This window comes from Macrotis lagotis, chromosome 1 (genome assembly GCF_037893015.1).
Source record: "Macrotis lagotis isolate mMagLag1 chromosome 1, bilby.v1.9.chrom.fasta, whole genome shotgun sequence".
NCBI classification, from domain to species: Eukaryota; Metazoa; Chordata; class Mammalia; order Peramelemorphia; family Peramelidae; genus Macrotis; species Macrotis lagotis.
The window spans coordinates 42,963,625-42,982,497 of record NC_133658.1 but is presented as its reverse complement, the minus strand read 5'-3'; the positions used below and the strand labels follow the sequence as shown (position 1 = coordinate 42,982,497).

The 18,873-nt window shown below is 46.3% G+C and overlaps 2 protein-coding genes across 10 annotated transcripts in view; one reads left to right on the top strand and one right to left on the bottom strand.

Annotated features, from left to right (window-relative positions):
- Positions 1-12,371, top strand: part of IL34 (interleukin 34) — a 65,433-nt gene extending 53,062 nt beyond the window's left edge. For all 4 annotated transcript variants that reach the window (XM_074199315.1, XM_074199305.1, XM_074199333.1 and 1 more), the window contains exons 4-7: positions 2,446-2,523; positions 5,114-5,275; positions 7,075-7,207; positions 8,206-12,371. In XM_074199315.1, the coding sequence (XP_074055416.1) occupies positions 2,446-2,523; positions 5,114-5,275; positions 7,075-7,207; positions 8,206-8,426 (594 nt within the window). In that variant the 3' untranslated portion in view covers positions 8,427-12,371. The remainder of the gene's footprint in view (positions 1-2,445; positions 2,524-5,113; positions 5,276-7,074; positions 7,208-8,205) is intronic.
- Positions 12,372-14,835: 2,464 nt separating this feature from the next.
- MTSS2 (MTSS I-BAR domain containing 2) overlaps positions 14,836-18,873 on the bottom strand; it is a 34,165-nt gene continuing 30,127 nt past the window's right edge. For all 6 annotated transcript variants that reach the window (XM_074199246.1, XM_074199263.1, XM_074199272.1 and 3 more), the window contains one exon: positions 14,836-18,196. In XM_074199246.1, the coding sequence (XP_074055347.1) occupies positions 17,421-18,196 (776 nt within the window). In that variant the 3' untranslated portion in view covers positions 14,836-17,420. The remainder of the gene's footprint in view (positions 18,197-18,873) is intronic.

Here is an 18,873-nt window from a genome sequence, read left to right as displayed (position 1 = left end):
CATCATTACATCTCTCCCTGTTCCTCACTTCTCTTATACAACTATTATTAGTCCTCAATGTCACCTCTAACCTTTCCACTTCTCTATGCTTTACCGGCATATCACCCTTGCTATGACTTCACTCTCCTCCCTTGTTAGTATCGAACCATTGTTGACCAGGCCAAATCTGTACTGTCCTCTGCTCTCAAATCTCCTTGCTTTTTTGTTCAGTATTTTTCACGCTTCCATGAATCCAACCCTGGACGTCTCCTACTACCTGCCTTCTCTATTTCTGCTCACATGATGCTGAAGGGAGTCACACAGAGTATTGACAAGGTCCACCAACAATGTATATTGTCCAACAGCACCTAGGCCCTCATTGAAGCAAGGCCTCAGACACTTAGTAATGACCTAGCCATGTGGCCTTGGGCGAGTCACTTAGCCCCATTGCCTTGAAAAATCTAAAAAAAAAAAAGAATTCTTTAAGCTGAAGATCCACTCTTGATACTTGACTGCAAAACCAGTCTATTACCCACAGGCCTCCTTCCCCTCGTCTCTAGATTTGACATCTAGACAGCATTTTGCAGACTCTCCTCCTCTATTCCAGGGTCTCACCGAGAGATTACATTGCCTTTCTCCTCACTGAGACCAATTCTTCTACATGTATGCAGTTGTTCCGTCTCCTTCCATGTTCTGGCAAATTACCCTTACAGTTCTTCTTCTTCCCCTTTGATCTTGAGTTATCTACTGGCTCCTCCCCTGCTGCCTACAAAAGTGCCCCTATCTTGAAGAAACAAAAATAAAACCCCAAACCTTCAAGATATAGTTTTATAGCTCTTTTCCTTTTTTCAGATTCCTAGGAAAAACTGGCTTCTCTCATCCCCTCCACTTCTAGTTCTTTTGTTTCTCATCCCTTTGCAATCTGACTTCGAATGTCAACTGAATCTCTCCGAGATTACCATTGATTTCTTAATTGCTGACTCTTTGAACCTTTTCTCAATCCTCATCCTTCTTGGCCTCTTTGTACTATTGACCATCTTCTTCAGGATATTCTCTTTTCTGGCTTGTGACCTTGCTCTCTCAATTCTCCACCTATCAATTGAGATAATTAAATTTAAAGTATTTAATCCAATGACTGTCACATAGTAGGTGCTTAGTAAATCAGTCTTCCCTCCCTCTCTCCCTCCCTCCCCTTCCTTCCTTCCTTCCTTCCTTCCTTCCTTCCTTCCTTCCTTCCTTCCTTCCTTCCTTCCTTCCTTCCTTCCTTCCTTCCTTCCTTCCTTCCTTCCTCCCTCTCTCCCTCCCTCCCTTCCTTCCTTCCTTCACCACATCATCATCCATTTAATATTACCTGACTGAATATTCTCCAAGGTCTTATCCTGTCCTCTCTTTTCTCAATCCCTACTCTTTCACTGGGTGAACTCATTAGCTCCTTAATGATTTACCTCATGATCTCTATGAAGATGACTTCCAGGTCTTTATGTCCAGAGCTAATCTTTTCTTAGCTACAGTCCTCAATCTCCCACAGCCTATTGGACATTTCAAACTAGATGTCCTGTGGCCTTTCAAATGCAACATGACCAAGACACAACCCATTATCTTCCCCCTCCAAACTCAATCCTCTTCTGAGCTTCCCTTTTTCTTTAAGAGCACATAAGCTTCCTTCCAGTTGCTCAGTTGCAATGAAGAGAGAGTTGACCTATGAGTCAGGGAAAGCTGGATTCATTTGACGCCTACTGATTGTGTGACCTTAGGCTAGTCATGGAATGTCTAAAATGAAAGGATGCCTTTGCACAATAATCCCCTCATTATAATAAATTTAATTGTGCAAGTGCATATGATGACATGGTCATCTTTGATTATGAAGAGTAAACATCATCATCAAAATGGGACTTTTGTTCAAAGCAGCAACAGTGTAGAGAAACAACTTTGAAAGCCCCATGAATTTCAAGTAATGCCAAAGACGTGTCTCCAGAAGACCTGTGATGAAATATGCTATGCATCTCTCATTGGAGAGGTGCCGGGGACAAGGATAGATTAATGGAATCCTGCACTGAAGACCACCCTCTCATTTGACACTGACCCATTAATCACTGATCTGTGCATCTCGCAGAGTTCATGTAGAAGGATTCATGAGCTGTGGGACATGGCTAATGCTCTGAATTTCTTTGACTTGACTATACATAAGTGTTATAAGGATTTTGGTTTTTTTTTTTTTCACTGGGACAGGAATGGAACAGAAAAAAATAGATTTATGTCCATTAAAAAAACGAATTGAATTTTTCAAAAATTATATGAAGTGCAGAGAAGTTACTATTTTATATCTGTAAAAGTTAAAATTTCTTACCTGTGCAATGAAATCACCAACTCTTTATTCAAAAAAATCCTTATCCCCTATCAAAGTGCTTCAGCACATAGTGGTTGCATGAATGCCTCTCATTTTGTATTTCCTCCTTGTGTCTGCAGAAGCACTATTTCCCCATTGATTACAGGATCAGCGTGCCCTACGAGGGAGTGCTCAGATTGGCCAACATCACCAGGCTGGTAAGAAGCAACCTTTGCCATGAACCCAGTCACATTGCAGGGAATGCAAAGCAACATGTTACTCGGCCCTCATCACCTTGGTTTCCTCTGGGGTATCTGAAAATCTGCTAGTTGGGTGTCACTGCAATGGTGGTATCCAGAGCCTCCTCTTCTCCAATGAATCAGGGAGGGATTGTAAGTTCTTGGAGTGCATATCAACACCTAGCAGGATTTTCTTACCTTTATTTCTTACCTTTAATAGGCATTTAATAAAGGTTTGTTAGCTATAATTCCCCCCACCCACCCAAACTGGTTAACTCATATTTGCTCAAGACACTGGCATTCATGTCCAGGAGAATCTTGAGGAGGTGCCATTTTCCCTTCAGACCTGATCCCTGAACCACTGGGTCCAATGTTATCACTTCATATAGGAGACTCATAGCCTAAGATTGAAGTCGCTTTACTGGTTGTCTGGATAACTACCTCTTTTTCTCATGGATTTATATGTATAGCTATGACACCTTGTTTAAGAATTGTCTTAGGATTCATAACTGCCAATCACATACTACTGCTAGTCATACCATCAACATGCAGATGCACAGGAAAACCAGGTTATTATATTCTTGCAGCATAGACTCTTATACAATAATCATTGAACCATGAGCAACCTTTTCAGCACTTATAGTTATAGGGGCAGGATAGGCACGTTGGAATTTTATAGAAGTCAGAAAAAGAAAGTAGTGATTTATATATCAAAGAACAGAGAGCAGGAGAAGAACTAGGTCGGGTAAAATAATAAACCAGGTGGTAAACACCGGAGTCATAGATGCAATTTGCAAACTAACCATTGACATTGGAGCTATACTTCAATGTCTCAACTTGATTCTGAAGGCTCTGGTTAGTTATGTGATCTGTGAATCTTAAGTAAATGGTAGTAAGAAAATTGGACCAACATTTTTTTTAATCACAACCACTATGCTATTTGTGCAGTTGAATTTTGAGTCCAACTGTTAGGTTTTGTATTTATATTATTTATATTTTATATTTATCCCCCTTACGTTTCTTCTATTTAGATTGACCCATCTTTTTCAAGATATTTTTGAATCCTGACTTGATTTCATCTATTTTAGTGATACTTCCCAGTTTTCTGAGATGAACTAATTTAATAATTGGACTATCTTCTTCAGCCAAGTTACTGACCATCATGTAGAACAGTACAGGGACAAAGATAGTTTAATGGAATCCTTCACTACAGACTGCCCTTTCATTTGATATTGGCCCATTAATTACTGAGCTGTGGATCTAAGAATGCATCCAGTTCTTATTTCATCAAACAATGAGCCAACCTATATTTTGTCCACAAAAATATTAGGAGAGATTCTGCCATATGCCTTTCTTCACTCTTAGTATCTCTATATAAGTTCCTGAAGTCTAATCATTTCTCTTGACCATGGCCTTGCAGTAGGAGCTCTCTTAGCTGCCCTTCCCCTTGTAAGGCAGCTCCTAGGACTCCTTAGAAAGTGAGTTTATTAGGCGGGCCTCATTTTGTAAGGGGATGGGATATTCCTATAGGTCAGAAGCATCACATTTTGCCAAAATATGAATTACTTACAGTTAGACTGGCCCCTTGGAATGGAAGGAAAAAAATCTTATAAAATGTTTTTCTGTATTAAAAATTATGCAAACATACATCAATCTATAGAAGACAGATAAAGAAGAGAATGATAATGGAGCTATTAAATATCCCTTAGTATTGGGCAGATCCTTTAGGACAATGTCAACTTTAAGTATATTGGGATTTCTTCTGTTTTCTTTCAATTCAATTCAGTAAATAATTAATTAATAACTTCCATGGTCACAAGCACATGTGCTATTTGCTCCTTTTTCCTGCTTTGGGAGGATGAGTTTGTGGAAGTCCCAGAAAATGGTGGGGGGGGGAAATCCTGCTTGAGCGGAAAGGTATAACAGTGATATTTGCTATCTTGTGGTCGGCTCCTTGTACCCAGATCCGAGAGGGTTCACAGTGGGGCTGTGCAGCCTATGGTCCAAGGAAGGCTCATCAGTTTTAGTGAAGCAAAGTTTGGGGTAGATGCAGATTAGTAGCAGACTAGAAGCAATATTGAAAAGGAGTAATAATTATGCTACCTCCCAAAGGTGCATCTTCTTGTCAACATTCTTACTGGGTTTAGTAGCAGTCCATGGGTATGCTCTGGCAAATGCTCACAAATTGCCAAAAAGGGAAAACTCTGTAACTTTCCCACTCTATCTCCATTCTACAAATAATTGGCACGTGATTTATTGGCTGCATCAAATAACAAGTCCAAACCAGCTAGATATTAAAACTGTTAAAACCAGATCAAGCTGTAACAACATGGCAGTGTTTTCTTTAACTCCCCTCTCTGCCCTCCCTCTCCTTATTCTTTCTCTCCATTGACTTGGAGAAGGAACCTGGTATATAGTAGGTGTTTAATAAATGCTTATTGATTAATTGGAAGGGACTGAGCAAAGCCCTATTATATTTGTGATAATGATGATGACATTAATAACACAAGTTTCCATAATATTCATGGGTTTTCAGGTTTGTTACTGTGTTTCCCTTGGTTCATTGCAGCAACAGGCAGAGGTGAACCAGCCAAATCTGCGGTACCTGTGGGCCTCACTGAACTGCAAAACCATGGCTATCATCCAGAGTGTCCTGTGGAAGGATCACCCATCCTGGAATTATATTAAGGAAATATATGAACTTCTGATCCACGTCCAGGACATTGAAATGGTAAATTACTGCCAACTAGACTTTTGTCAGTTCGTGGAGGAGAAGGGGGGTCAACACTGAGCCTAATTGATCCAGGAAGCAGAAAGCAATGAATTGGGGCTGTATGGCAGGAAGTGGGGAAGGAGGCAGCCAGGTATCTGGTGTGGGCATCAGAGGTCCCCATAGGCAAACAAAAGGAAATGGAAAAAATTATTAGGAAGAATAATGAGGGTAGGGGTAAGTGGTGGAGGGAAATGGGCTCTGAGGAATTCAAAGTTGAATCTTTGGAATATGTGAGGCAGGTAGGGGCAATGGGAGGAACTTTGAATCAACCACCAAAAAAGCCCATGTTTGGCTCCTAGCTCCATCATTAACTAGCTGTGTGACCATCAGAAGTTCCTTAACTTTCCTGTGTTTCTTCAGCTACAGAATGATTGGGGTAGAGGGGGTGGGGAGGTAAAACTTTCCCTGTCTACTTTTGGAGAGTTGATATGAGAAGAAAATGAATATACTTTGAAAAATATAGTTTACTATAAAAATGTAAAGACTACTTGTAGTTCTCTGTTCTAGGATGTATCTCCACATCCTCTCATCGCTTTTTTCATTCCCTTTCATATCTGTATCGCTTCCTTATCTAGCTTGGACATCAGACCTACATCAGACAGATTGGCTGCTCCCCTCCTTCTTCCTCAATAGCTTGGTCATTCATTTCTCTACACCTTTGCTTAGGCTCTCTCACCCTGGCTAGTGATTCTCTGCTCGACTCACTACTGCTGTCATAAGATAATCTCATTTCATAATTAAGAGGTTCTTCCTCATAATGAGCTAAAAATCTGTCTCCTGTGGGCATTGGTTTTGCTTTCTGCATCTACACAGAATAATTTTTCTCTCTCCATGGCCCTCCATGATGACATTAAGAGAGGATTAGTACCTGGGGAGGAGAGGGAACAATCCTGCTGTACTCTGACCTGGTCCAACCACATCTGTCAGTCAAACACCTACTGTTATGTGCCAGACATCTTAAGTATTGAGTTTATTTCTAGGAAGGGCACTGATAAACTGGAGAGTGTCCAGAGGAGGGCTACAAAAATGGTGGATGGCCATGCTAGAGGAAGGTTCATGCTATATTTGGACTGATTGAAGGGATTGGGAATGTTTTTATTCTGGAGAAGAGAAGGGTAGCTGTCTCCAAAATAAACTCTTTGAAGGATTGCCACATGGAAAGGGCATTAAACTTGCTTTCCTTGGCCCTGAGGACAGCACTAGAAACAGAGAGTGGAGGTTGCAACCATTAAAAAAAATGACAAACCATTAGAACTCTCCCAGAGTGGAATATTCCATCTTGGAAGGAAGCGGATTTCCTGCCACTTGAAATCTTCAAGTAAGTGGCTGGATGACCAGCTGTTGGGTTTGATTTATGGAGGAGCTGCAGATGGTCATTCAGCTTCATTGCTTCCTGCCCCTCTGCCATTTTGGTTCTGTCTTCTTTTGAATTTGTTATAGGATAATGTTGGACCAGAGCTTCTGGGGTTCTTCCTCATGGGTTCTTTAAGAATTAGAAGACCATGCTCCTTAGGGGCAATCAATCTATTGATCTTTAGGTTAAATATCCTTGTCCCTTCTGCTGCCTGATAGTTTCAAGTCTTCTCACTCCCCTGCCTGCTCTTTTCCGACTCTGCTACTCTTTTAAGCTTTGTTTTAAAACAAGATACCCAGAACTGAACGTAGGTATGATGAGAATAGCACTGAGGACCATGATGCTTCTGGGGTGCACCCATCTCGCAGAGAGGTCCTGATGGTTTAGTGTATTTATCTTCTAGGATTTGCAGTTGGACCCACAGGTGGAGACAATCTTGAGTCGTACAAATCCAGGCAGAGATTGGAAGATGGTGAAACCAAAGGCCCTTCTTGACAACTGCTACAAAGTTATGGACCTTCTCTACTGTTTGTGTTGTAAGTAAGGCAGGGGGACATGGGGAGTGGGAAGGAGGAGGGGGATGGGCCTCTCCAAGGTGTTGAGGGGGCCCTCAAAACTTAGGTTGAGTCCATTTAGTGTTGACACATATCCCACCTGTCCAACACCACAGGCCACATGAATTACGTATATTGTGCTTCCTTGAACTGGTAGAGAGATGTTTACTTTGGAGAAAAGGAGACTCAGGGCAGGGAAACTGGGCACTGTCTTCTAGTTTCTGAAGGGCTTTCATGTTGGGGCTAGACCTAGGTTTCTTTTTGGGCCCCAGAGGGTCAAATGAAGAACAATGGTTAGAAACCAGACAATGGACAGTTTAGGCTTGATGTCTAGAACAGCTGTTTAACAGCTGGTGCTATTCCCAAGTGGTCCGCCTTGAGAGGTGGTAGGCTCTTCCTCCTCGGATGAGCCTGGATGACCACACTGATTCAGTAGCTTTGGGTCAAGCCTTTGTAAACCTTAAAGCATCACATCCAGTTTATGTATCATCATCATCATTTAATGTTTAGCTATTCTTTCAACTTTTAAAATTCTGTGACACTCTCATGCACTTTTGGTTTTGTTTTTTTGCAAGGCAATGGGGTTAAGTGACTTGCCCAAGGTCACACAGCTAGGTAATTAAGTGACTCAGGTCCTCCTGACTCCAGGGCCGGTGCTCTTTCCACTGCACCGCCTAGCTGCCCCTCTCATATATTTCTTAAGAGGCGGGACTCACCTGGGAGAGAGTCCCAATATTTGGAACAGATTCCCAGTATGAAAGTTCTAATGATATCTTTATATGAACTTGAGATGGTAAGAGTGATTTTCCTTGGGGGGTTAGATTTAGAGGTGGAAATCATCTAGTGATACTCCCCATCATTCTAGAGATGAAGAAACTGAGGCCTGGAGAGATCACAAGCTCATAGACCTAGAGCTGGAAGAGACAGGTGACTTATCCAGGGCACACAAACAGTCCCTTGGTTTCTGTCTTCTCTCACAGGTAAAGAAAGCAACGTCCAAAATTGGGAAGACTGCGTGGTCCCCCAAGCCCAGCCTCACAGCCATCACCCTCCTCCACAGTGTGCTGGTCCTGTCGCTCTGCTCTACCTTCCTTCACAAGCCCAAACATCTCTGGTCGGGGAGAGAGAGCTGAGGCCCCCCCAGATGGAGGCTGACCTTTCAGGGAAGGCCACGCTGGGGGAAGAGCGTTTCATCCCCTGAGCTAGTCCTCCTACCCTTGACTCTGCTCTGGAGCCCAGCAGGGCTGCTCGGGCCAATCCTCTAGCATCTCAGGCCTGCCATTCTCACCTCACCATTTGGGAGGGAGGCCCTTGGAAACCCCCCATCCCCGATTCCCATCCTGGGAAAAGTCCCTTGTGGAGCAGCTCAGAGGAGAAATCTTGTGCCAGGGAAGAGCTTGGCTGGCTTCTCACACACTTATCCCCACGAGCCTAGTCTCTCTCTCTCCTTTTTTTCCTTTTGCCTCAGAAGCCCTTAGTGATTGGAGCTGGTGCAGGCAGGCCTCAGCCCCCTCGCATGGCTCCAGCAGGCAGGGTAGAGGGCTTGCACCTAGGAAACAGGCTGGTCCCACTTGTCTGCTTTAGCCTTTGTCCTCCTGGTTGGGGACCAGGTGCCAGGCCATGCCAGGGCGGAACCAAGAGATGAGGGCTCCTGAGAGTATCAAGAGAGCTGAGTTGGACCTGAGTGGAGTGGGGCAGAGGATGCAGTCAGTGGTAAGAAGTTGGAATGACTGATGGGGAGCAGCCTCAGCTTCTGACCCCAACCTAGCTCCCAGCTGAGTCTGTGCCTTCAGTATCAGTCAGACCTATTCGTGCCATTTGCCTCTCTTCCAAGGACAGAGGCTAAATAAAAGCAGGAAAGGGAATGTTGTAAAAGTACTTTGAGCTCCTCGGGGCCCAGGAACTTAGGGGAAATGTAGGGCTGTTTCTGGGAAGAAAGGGGAGGGGAGCAAACCTTCTGCACCCACTCCTGAGCTGGTGACCTGGCATGCCAGGAAGTTCCTGGGAAGGGGTGAGCAGAGTCCTACAAGACTCCCTACTGCTGGTGAACTCACTCCTGTGGAGCTGGGAGGATCTCAGAGAAGGAAAACCACATTCCATGGAGTGAAGGGAGTGCTAATGTCTAAAAACTTATCAAGAAATTCCATGGGCCAGTTGGCTCTAGGCCCATTGAAAGCCCTTTGGCCTTGGGTTATTTTGGGAAGGGAGAAAAACTCGGGTCCCCTCCTCCTTGGATGATCGCTCCCAGGATACCCAGGGAGGAGCGTCTCCTCAGCTTCAGGGGCTGCTGTTCCCCTTGGCCATCGGGATAAGCTGAGGGTTCTGCTGGGGGGGGGCTGTACTTTGTGTACACTGTGTGTGTGTGGAGTGGGCAGTGGAGCAAGGGGCTGATTCACTGGAGACAACAGTCTGGGGAGGAGGATTGGGGTGTATTCAAATGCCACATCTTGCCACGCTGATTCTTTCCCATTTCTTTATTTTTTTTTCTATTAAATACTTGTTTTTCATTTTATTTGATTTGTGACTTTGTGTTTACCCAAATGAGGCAGCTGGGCAGGGGTGCAGGTGCTCTTTCTCAGGGCCTCTTTTGGTTGTGTCATAGTCATTTCTGCCTGATTCCAATCGACCAGGCAGGAGAGATGGGTTTTTAATTTTTGTTTTCATTGGATCAGAGATTTGGGGCTGGAAAGACCATCCAGTATAAACCTCTTTATTTTGAAAATAGGGACACTGAGGCCCAGAAGGTTTAAAGTATTTTCCCAAGGCCACATAGAGGGTAAAATGACAGGTGGAATTTGAATCCAGGCCCAATTGACTGCAAACCCAGGGTTCTTTCCATAGCCCCATATTTCCCCTACTTAGCAAAGGCTTGGCCTCTGCCCTACTCCATGTCTTCCATCTTCCCCTACTCTTTCTTTTTTGATGTAAATAGGGCACTAAGTTGCTTGTGGCAGGGGCAGATTTATCTCTGGAAGGGTCAGAGAACCTGCCTGGAAACTAAACTTTGCCCACCATTGAGGGAGGGGAAGCATTTCTGTCCAATCATATTCAGCAACTTGGAGTTCTGAGTTTATTCTGCTGGTGTGGGAATTACACCCTTAGTTTCCCCTTGGAAGTCAATCCATATGTCCAGATCTTCACATTTGGAGTGGAAAACCCTCAGAGGGATGGAAACCTCCCCACCTCCCAAAGGTTCTAGAAAGCCCCAGCAGAGGACAGAGCTGCCAAGCAAAGGAGAGGAACCATCAGTTAGCCTAAGAGCGTACTGTCTGCCAACCCATGTGTAAATATCTCATTTAAGCTCTTCTCAACTGCTCCCCCGAACATGTGTCCCCTCCCTCACTCTTAGCAGAGAATCCCGAGAATTCTGTAGAATCATATTTGCAAGAGTATCTTCCTCTCCTCTTCCCATCACTCCTATGACTTCTGCCACGATGTCTTCCATTAATATCACTCCTCTAAGTGATCTTATTCCATCTCATCCCCTCCAACAGACTGCCTACTCTGCCACTTACTTTAATCTCTCCCTCTCTACTGCCCATAGACATACCCCTATCTCCCCCATCTTAAGGAATCCTTCACTTGATCCTTCCATCCCTGCTAATTTTTGTCCTCTATCTCTTCTGCCCTTTGTAACTAAACTCAAGCGATATTCCCTCCCATTGTTAAACCCTGATGGTCCAGCTTCCAACCTTATCATTCCCAGAACCACTCTCTCCAGTTACCAATAATCTTCTAATGGCCAAATCCTGGTTCTCCTTGACAGCCTTTGCCACTGTTGCTCTTCTTCTTGGTGCTCTCCTCTCCCCAAGTTTTCAGGACCCCCCTCTTCTGATTTCCTTCCGCCCGCCCGCTCTGACCTCTGTCGTCTCTTCTACTGGAGCCTCCTGCAGATTGCAGGTCGCCCACAGGGTTCTGTCCTAGTCTCCCTTCTCTTCCCCCTATATACTTTGCTGCACGATGCTCTCATCAACTCCCTTGGATTTAAATACCATCTAAGCTGATGATTCTCCAATCTACCCATCTTGTCCCAACCTCTGCTGCCCTCAATCTCACATCTCTGTTTTTTAGATATCTCAAACTAGATGTCCAATGAACACCTTAAATTCATTATGTCTATAACCACTCATCTTTCCCCCCTAAACCCTATGCTAATTTTCCTATTATTGTGGAGGGCAGTACCATACTCCCAGTCCCTCAGGTTCCCAACCTACGTTGGACTCCTCATCATCTCTCATCTCCTATATTTCCAGGCTGTTGCCAGGGTCTGTTACATCACCTCTCAAATATGCCCCCTTCTCCCCTCTGCTGCCACCACTCTGATACAGATTCTCGTCCCTTCACTCTTGTAGTATTGCGCTACTGCAGGTGGGTCTTTTGCCTCACATCCTTTTTCCATCCACTCTATCCACCATTCAGCCACCAAACTTAATTTTCCTAAAGCACAGGTCATGCTCCCCCACTCAGTAAACTCCAATGGCTCCCTATCATTTTTAAGAACAAATGCAAAGTTTTGGCATTCAAAGCCCTTCACAACATAGCCCCCCCCCCCCACTACCTTTCAATCTCCTTATTCCTTACTCTTAGGCCTATACCTTTCCAACCATGACCCTGGCCTCTTTGTTGTTCCATGAATGAGACACTCTATCTCCCAGCTCTGGATGTCTTCTTTGGCTGCCGCCATGCCTGGGATGCTCTTCCACCTCGTCTCCACTTGCTGCCTTCCTCGGCTTCCTTTAAGATCCAACCAAAAATCCCACCATCTACACTGGAATCTCCAAGAAGCCTTTCTCAACCCCTTTTAATTCCAGTTCCTTCCCTCTTTTAATTATTTCCTTTTCATTCTGTATATAGCTTGTTTGTACATATTTGTTTGCTTGTTTTTTTTTCTTTTAGTTTTTGCAAGGCAATGGGGTTAAGTGGCTTGCCCAAGGCCACATGGCTAGGTAATGACTAAGTGTCTGAGGCCGGATTTGAACTCAGGTATTCCTGACTCCAAGGCCGGTGCTCTATCCACTGCGCCACCTAGCCGCCCTGCTTCTTGTTTCTCCCAGTAGATTGTGAGCTCCTTGAGGGCAGGGGTTGTCTTTTGCCTCTTTTGCACATGGACTGACACATAGCAGGCCCTTAATAAATGTTTATTGACTAACAAGCTGTGCATCTTTGTGTCCCTGTGTCTGAGATGTTGAGAGAAGAAATTCCTTTTTCAGCCCCCATTTCCCTCCTCTGCAGCCACTAATTCACTGTTCCTACTTCTACCCTCTGGGCTAAGCCCAGAAACCTATTCCATCTTTCCAAATACCTGAAGATATCAATGATATTCTTCCTAACTTTTCTCTCCTCCCTCCCACAGGTCCCTTAAGGACAAATTATTTTGTTGTCTTTCTCCAGGCTAAATATTTCAAGTTCCTTTAATTACTCTTATATGGTGTGGGCTTAAAGTCCCAGGGCTTCCCCCCACCCCAGCTCCCCAGATTTTTTGTTATCTAGCCTGGAACAAGGCCACTAGACTCCTTCCTGTATTAATATTCTCCTCCCTCCTTTTTAGCATCCATTTCTATGGTCTGCTATTTGAATGTAAAGTCTTCAAGTCAGGAGCTGTCTTGTTTCTCCTCTCTCTCTCTCTCTCTCTCTCTCTCTCTCTCTCTCTCTCTCTCTCTCTGTGTGTCTGTGTCTGTGTCTCATACACAATAGGTAGCAAAGTGTCTGACATAGTGAGTACTGAATGAATGATTTATCTAGCTTCTCCAGATGCCTTTGGACATTGCAGAGGGAGCCCTCAGCCCCAGGAAATGAGGATAATTCCCCTCCTCCCTTTTCACCCACCTCCCCGAACCTAGCCATTTCTTTTTTATAATAGCAGCAGCAGCAGCTGATGCCCGGTGTGAGTAGTCTTAGCCAGCCTTAGCCAGGTTCACGGCCTTTCCTGACTGCCCGGTAGGTGGTCATCCCAGCTCTGCTGGGGAGTCCACCGAGACCACCCATTTGTCTCTTTTGGCCAGCTGGGACTGTTTTCTAGTCACCCGCTTCAGACTCATGCAGTCTCTGCCCCGGGTCAGCCCTCGACCTTGGCTGTGGAGAGCATGAAGCCAAGCAAGTGTCCATCGTCCTGGGAGAAGATCGCAGAAAGGGGTTAAGGCAGAGAGAAGAAAGGGAGTGGGCAGAGGCGAGAGCAGCCGAGTCCAGGAAGCCAGGCCGGAGTTTATTACAGTACAGCTTTTATTAATACTGGAGTGTTCACAGTGCGTTTGTTACTTGTAGCAGTGACTACTCAACTCAAGGGGCTGGATCGTGGTGGGACAGGAGGGGAAGAGGACCGCTTATCCAAAGTCCAACAAACAAACCAATGAAAAGAAAGGAAACGATGGCTGGGCTACAGGGGCCGGGGAGCAGGTGAGGAAAGGGGAGCCAAAGGGAAGACAGGAGGACAGGGCAAAAGGGAAAATAAATTAAAAAAAAAAAAAAAGAAACAGGTTAACAACAGCACCAGAAAAGTTACGTCAGTCGAAAGACACTTTTGAAAGGGATTTTTATCTGTACAAAATGAAAAATAAAAACAAACAAATCCCCAAACTAAAAAAAAAAAAAAATTGTCTATGTGGCGGTATTGTTGGCTCCGGTCAGAGAGGGCTGGCGGGCCGGGGCCTACGTGGTTATTACTAGTTCCTAATGACAGGACGGGACTGGGCTTGGGCCCACAAACAAGGGCATAATTGGAGTTCTATATACAACACCAGGGGTGCTTCCAGGGGCGGTGGGGATATGATGGGCTCAGCCTAGGGAGGAGTATTTGGGGCTCCCTCCAAGGCCCTGTGACTTGCCTCATTCTCTCCTGCTACCTGTCCTTCCCTCAGGTCGCTTTCTCCTCTAGTTTGTTCTAGTTCATCAGTTCATGAAAGCATAGCATGCAGAGGGTGGGGTGGGGGCTTTTCCTTCTAGAAGATTGCGAAGGGTCCAAGAGCAAGACCAAGAGAAGTATGACCTCGAGTTGAAATGAGGAAAGAGAGCTTTCATTCTGTATAATGCCTTGCCAGCCCTCCCAACAAGCCCTCACCTGAAGCCTTATGGGGTCTCCCATTATCTCTAACCAAGGAGCAAGAGGGCCATAGGTATATCCTTTCTCCACATGGAACCCCCAAAAGATGAAACCCAGGCTACTACAGAAATGAAAGACCAAGGTCAGAACTGGACTCCCCTATTGTTCAGTAAATTTTACACAGCGGAAAATTCTGCCCCCCCTGAAGTGAGCCACCCCTAACGCTACTTGGGCAAGAGGGATAATGGGTACGAGAGGGGAAAGCTTGACATCCCCCCATCCTCACTGGCAGTGGGTCAGAGTAGCCCTCCCGGGATGTTTGGACACATGGTGATGTCTGGGGCCTTTGTACAAGCAAGGACAAAGATCCTCTGAGCAAACAGGCCCCTGAAAGTCCCTGAAAACCAGTCAAATGACTTTCCTGGCAAATAAAGGAGTAGAAAAGGGGAGGGAAGGGAAGGCACAGAGGAAAAGGAACCCCTAACACTTCCCATCATTTTACATCAAAAAACTGCTCCTCTACACCCTCCCTCCCCCAACACACACACACTACCCCTACCCCTTCCCACCCCAACCACGCTCACTTGGCTGCAAACCTCAGCACGTCTCATTCCCCCACAGCATCCCAAACCAGCTTACATGTGAAAATGCCAGGTCCCTCACACCAACTGCCCAACTACCTCCTGCCCAATGCTTTCTGAACCAGCCTCGCTGCCCCAAAGAGCCACCTTTGCCCTCCGTCCCCTTGCTGCCATCCTCAGTCCACGTTACTCGGCGTCGTCACCACTCCACCTCCAGCCTCCGCCCTCCCGTGAGTTAAGCCTGTCCTGGACCTCAGCCTGGGACAGGCTCCTCTCAGCCCTCAAGCTTTCTAGCTGAGGCCCTGGAGTCTGAAAAAATGTGTCCCCGACACGGATAATGTCATTTGCAGTGCCCAATGGAAAAGGGGAGAGAATTCAGGGGAATTTGGTTTTCCTGCCATGAATCCAGAGACCCCTCTATCTTCTGGCACAAGAAAGATGTCTTTGGGTTCCTAAGGCAAAGGATAGTGGAGGAGTGAGGCTCAGACTGGTCGAGACACAAGGAAAAACCAGCTTTCCCAAGCCCCACTGTCCCTGCGACGAGGAGGGGGTGGTGACTGGCCTAAAGCCTACATCCTTTTTGACCCTTAGACACTTTCTTCTTGGATACAGGACCCCCTCCCCTCGCCTTAACTTCACATGCTTTTTACCCTGTTTACACTAGAGTGGTGATGAGGGGGAAGCTTCTGCCACCACTCTCTCCATGGCTTGAGCCCCTGCCCTTGCCTCTGCCCTAGAGTAGGACATACATTTTGGCACTCTATGGGGGTACACCCGGCCACCCGCCCTACCCCACCTGCTGCTTCCTGGCACAGGTTTAGAAGGCTAGAGCCCGTGGACGGGGTCTTCATGGATGGCATCTCCTCTGGCAACAGAGGGTCAAAGCCAATCTTCAACAATTCCCCCCCTCCCCACTTTGTCTCCTGCCTCTATCACTGCCCTAACCCTGCCATGGGCCACACGGGGGTCTAAAGCTTAGACCCCCAGGCCCTTCCGACCACTTGGGCCAAACTCCAGACACTGGAGAGAGAATATCAGCCACTCCATGGCTTCCAAACAACAAATACAACTTCCCTTTTCCTGCCAAAGACCCATACGGCTACAATTCAGCTGCTTCTGTCACACGTGTGTGCACAGCACACACACACACACACACACACACACACACACACACACACACAGACACACACACACCCCTCTGTAGGATACAGCTTTTATGCCCACATGCTCTCACACAGCCATATCTCACATTCACACACACAATCTTCACCCAGGTATCATTGCCTTCATTTTATTATTATATTAACAAAATAATCCCCACCCCTCCCTACACACATACCCTCTGTACAGCTCAAGCCCCTGAACCCCAAATCTTGAGTTGGGGTGACAGGATGGTCGAGACTGACCCAAAAGTGCCACCAGAGTTACTGTCACAAGGTGCTCAAATTAGACCCAGTTCCCTCGGAGACGTTGCCAACCGCCTCCATGGACTGGGTTTCTCCAGAGCATTCCTTTTCCCAGTGTTTCCCTCAGCTCCTAAAGGCCTCCCACCTTCCCCACCAGAAATAACTAACTCTGCCCACCGGTACATCCGGTGAGTGGTCCGAAGGTGTACAATACAAAAGACCCTACAAGACCAAGGACTGCTTCTGGTTCCTCACACCTCTGACAGACTTGGTGCCAGGGGTTCCTGTTCCCGAGGCCATATTGCCCATCGCTATAGAGGCCAAGAAAATAGTGGCTCCAAAGGGAGGCCCTGACGCCTCCAGGTGGGCTCCAGCCAACCTTACGGCTCCTTCCAGTGAAGTAAGAAGACCTCGGCTGGTGGGCACCATGACTCTGAAGTCCTACTCCCTTTCCTGCCATCACGGCTAATTCAGAGAGCAGAGACATCGAGAAGGAAGGAAAGAACAAGGGAGAAAGGCAAGAACAAGATAGGAGGAACCAAGCAGCAGCTCACACCAGGTACCAGTGCCCCAGCGGAGGACGAGATGATGAACAGAATGGAGTTTGAGAAGACCACAAGTCATTTCCTTCTTTTGGAGGAGGCTGGCTGTGTGTGTGTGTGTGTGTGTGTGTGTGTGTGTGTGTGTATGCATGTGCGTGTGTGTGAGCTGTGGAGCCACTGGTGCCAGGCCTGGCTGGGTGGCTTCCCTGACTCGTGGTCGGCCAGGGACACCTTTCCCCACCATTCACAAGGGAGGGGCAAGATGTGCAGAAGACAAGGGGTGGTAAGGAGATGAGGAGAAGAGAAGGGAATGGAATGGGGTGAGACAAAGTATGAAAGAGACTCCAGAAGAGTTCAAGGCCAAATGGCTCCACCTTGCCAAGGTTTGTTAAAGAAGTTTTTTCTTGTTTAAATTTTTAAATCTAAATTCTGTGTCTCTATCCATAAAGTGGCTTTGCCTTGCATTTTTTAAAAACTCTTCTTTTTCCTCTCCTTTATTATTTTTTCTTTTTTTTATTTGATGTGGCTCCCAATTGTTTTTCTCTCCTAACTCCTCTCACGTGGCCCCAGCTGCTCGGTCCAGACCCTGGGGGCTCCCTTATTTGGGAGACCAGGGAGGTGGCAGCAGCATCACAAGATGCGGGGAGCAGATCTGTCGTTGGTGATGGTCCTTCGAAGCCTCACCCCACGCCGGATGGCCACCAGCATGTCTTCAGCTGGAGGGTCACTGGAAGCAGCGGGGGGTGGGAGAGGTGTCTCTTCCCCTGAGGTGCTGGAGAGGGTTGTGGGAAAGGGAAACTGCCCCTCTCCCAGAGCATGGGCACCTGCCACCAGCTCCCCAATCTTCTCTACCAAGCTGTGGCGATTGGCTGCTAGTTGCTGCTCCTCCTCAGCCTCTTCAGCTGAGAGAGACTGTCCAGCTCCTGGATAGCTGGCCACCTCCAGTGAGGTGCTGCTCCATGCAGTGTTGGGGAGACTCAGCCGTTTTGGGGAGGCCTTAGCAAAATCAGGTGCATGGGGAGAGGAAGCATCATCAGCATAGAAGACACACTCCTCACTGCCCACCCGGGTGGGGCCTGTGTAACCAGGTGAATCGGGCACTGTGGGGGTCTTCACTGGGACAATGGGTGGGCGAATGGGGATGGGGCCAGCATTCGAGAGAGTGCGGCGCACTGAAGGCTTGGTGGAGGGTGTGCGGCGGATGGTGGCAACACCTGGTGGGGCACCTGAGGGCAGGGCCATGCCTGTTGGCAGTCCAGCCGTAGAGGCAGGTCGCTTGGTCTGGATCATCCTGCGGTAATTCTGGGCAATGTTGCTGTTTCGGGGGATGGTGGAAGACTTGTCGAACTCACTCTGTGCTTCTCCTTCCACGTCCCCGTTCACAGAATAGCAGTCGTAATCTGAACCTGGGGCACCCAGGAGAGAGCGTCATCATATATGAACACACACATGTGAAGGAAGTTACTGTCCTAGGTGCTCACTCCACAAGCTTCTCCATTCCTTTATCTCCACTCATTCCAACAAATATTAAGATGAGTTTGTCAGCATTAAATGCTATGTTATAGGTATGAAAAAATCGTTCACTTCCTAACTCCCTCAAGGCTCAATAAACACAGATGAGATAGACCTCCACCCCTTTCTCCCTACACTCTTTCTAGCTCATCATCCCCAGACAAAGATGGATTCCAATTTTTGTTATGTAAAGAACACAGGAAGATGGAAATGGATGGCGCAAGTAGGGCCTTGTGAATCACACCCTATGACTTCCTCTCCCCATCTATTATTTGGGTTTGTACTTCAGAAGGCAACATCTCCAAATATTTCTTATAATGGGGAGTTCTTAATCTGGGGTCCATGAATTTGTTTTAAGAAAATTCTGATAATTGCTTTTCAATACAATAATTTCCCTCTGTAGTCCTGTGCATTTCATTTTATGCATTTAAAAACATTAGTCTGAGGACTAATTTGACTGAGAACTAAAGGTTCAGCAACCTGTCTTATATGATTATAAAATCTGAAGATTTTAGAGGTTATTGTTAAACATTAGTACTAGTCTGGACTTCTTGTTTTACAGATGAAGAAA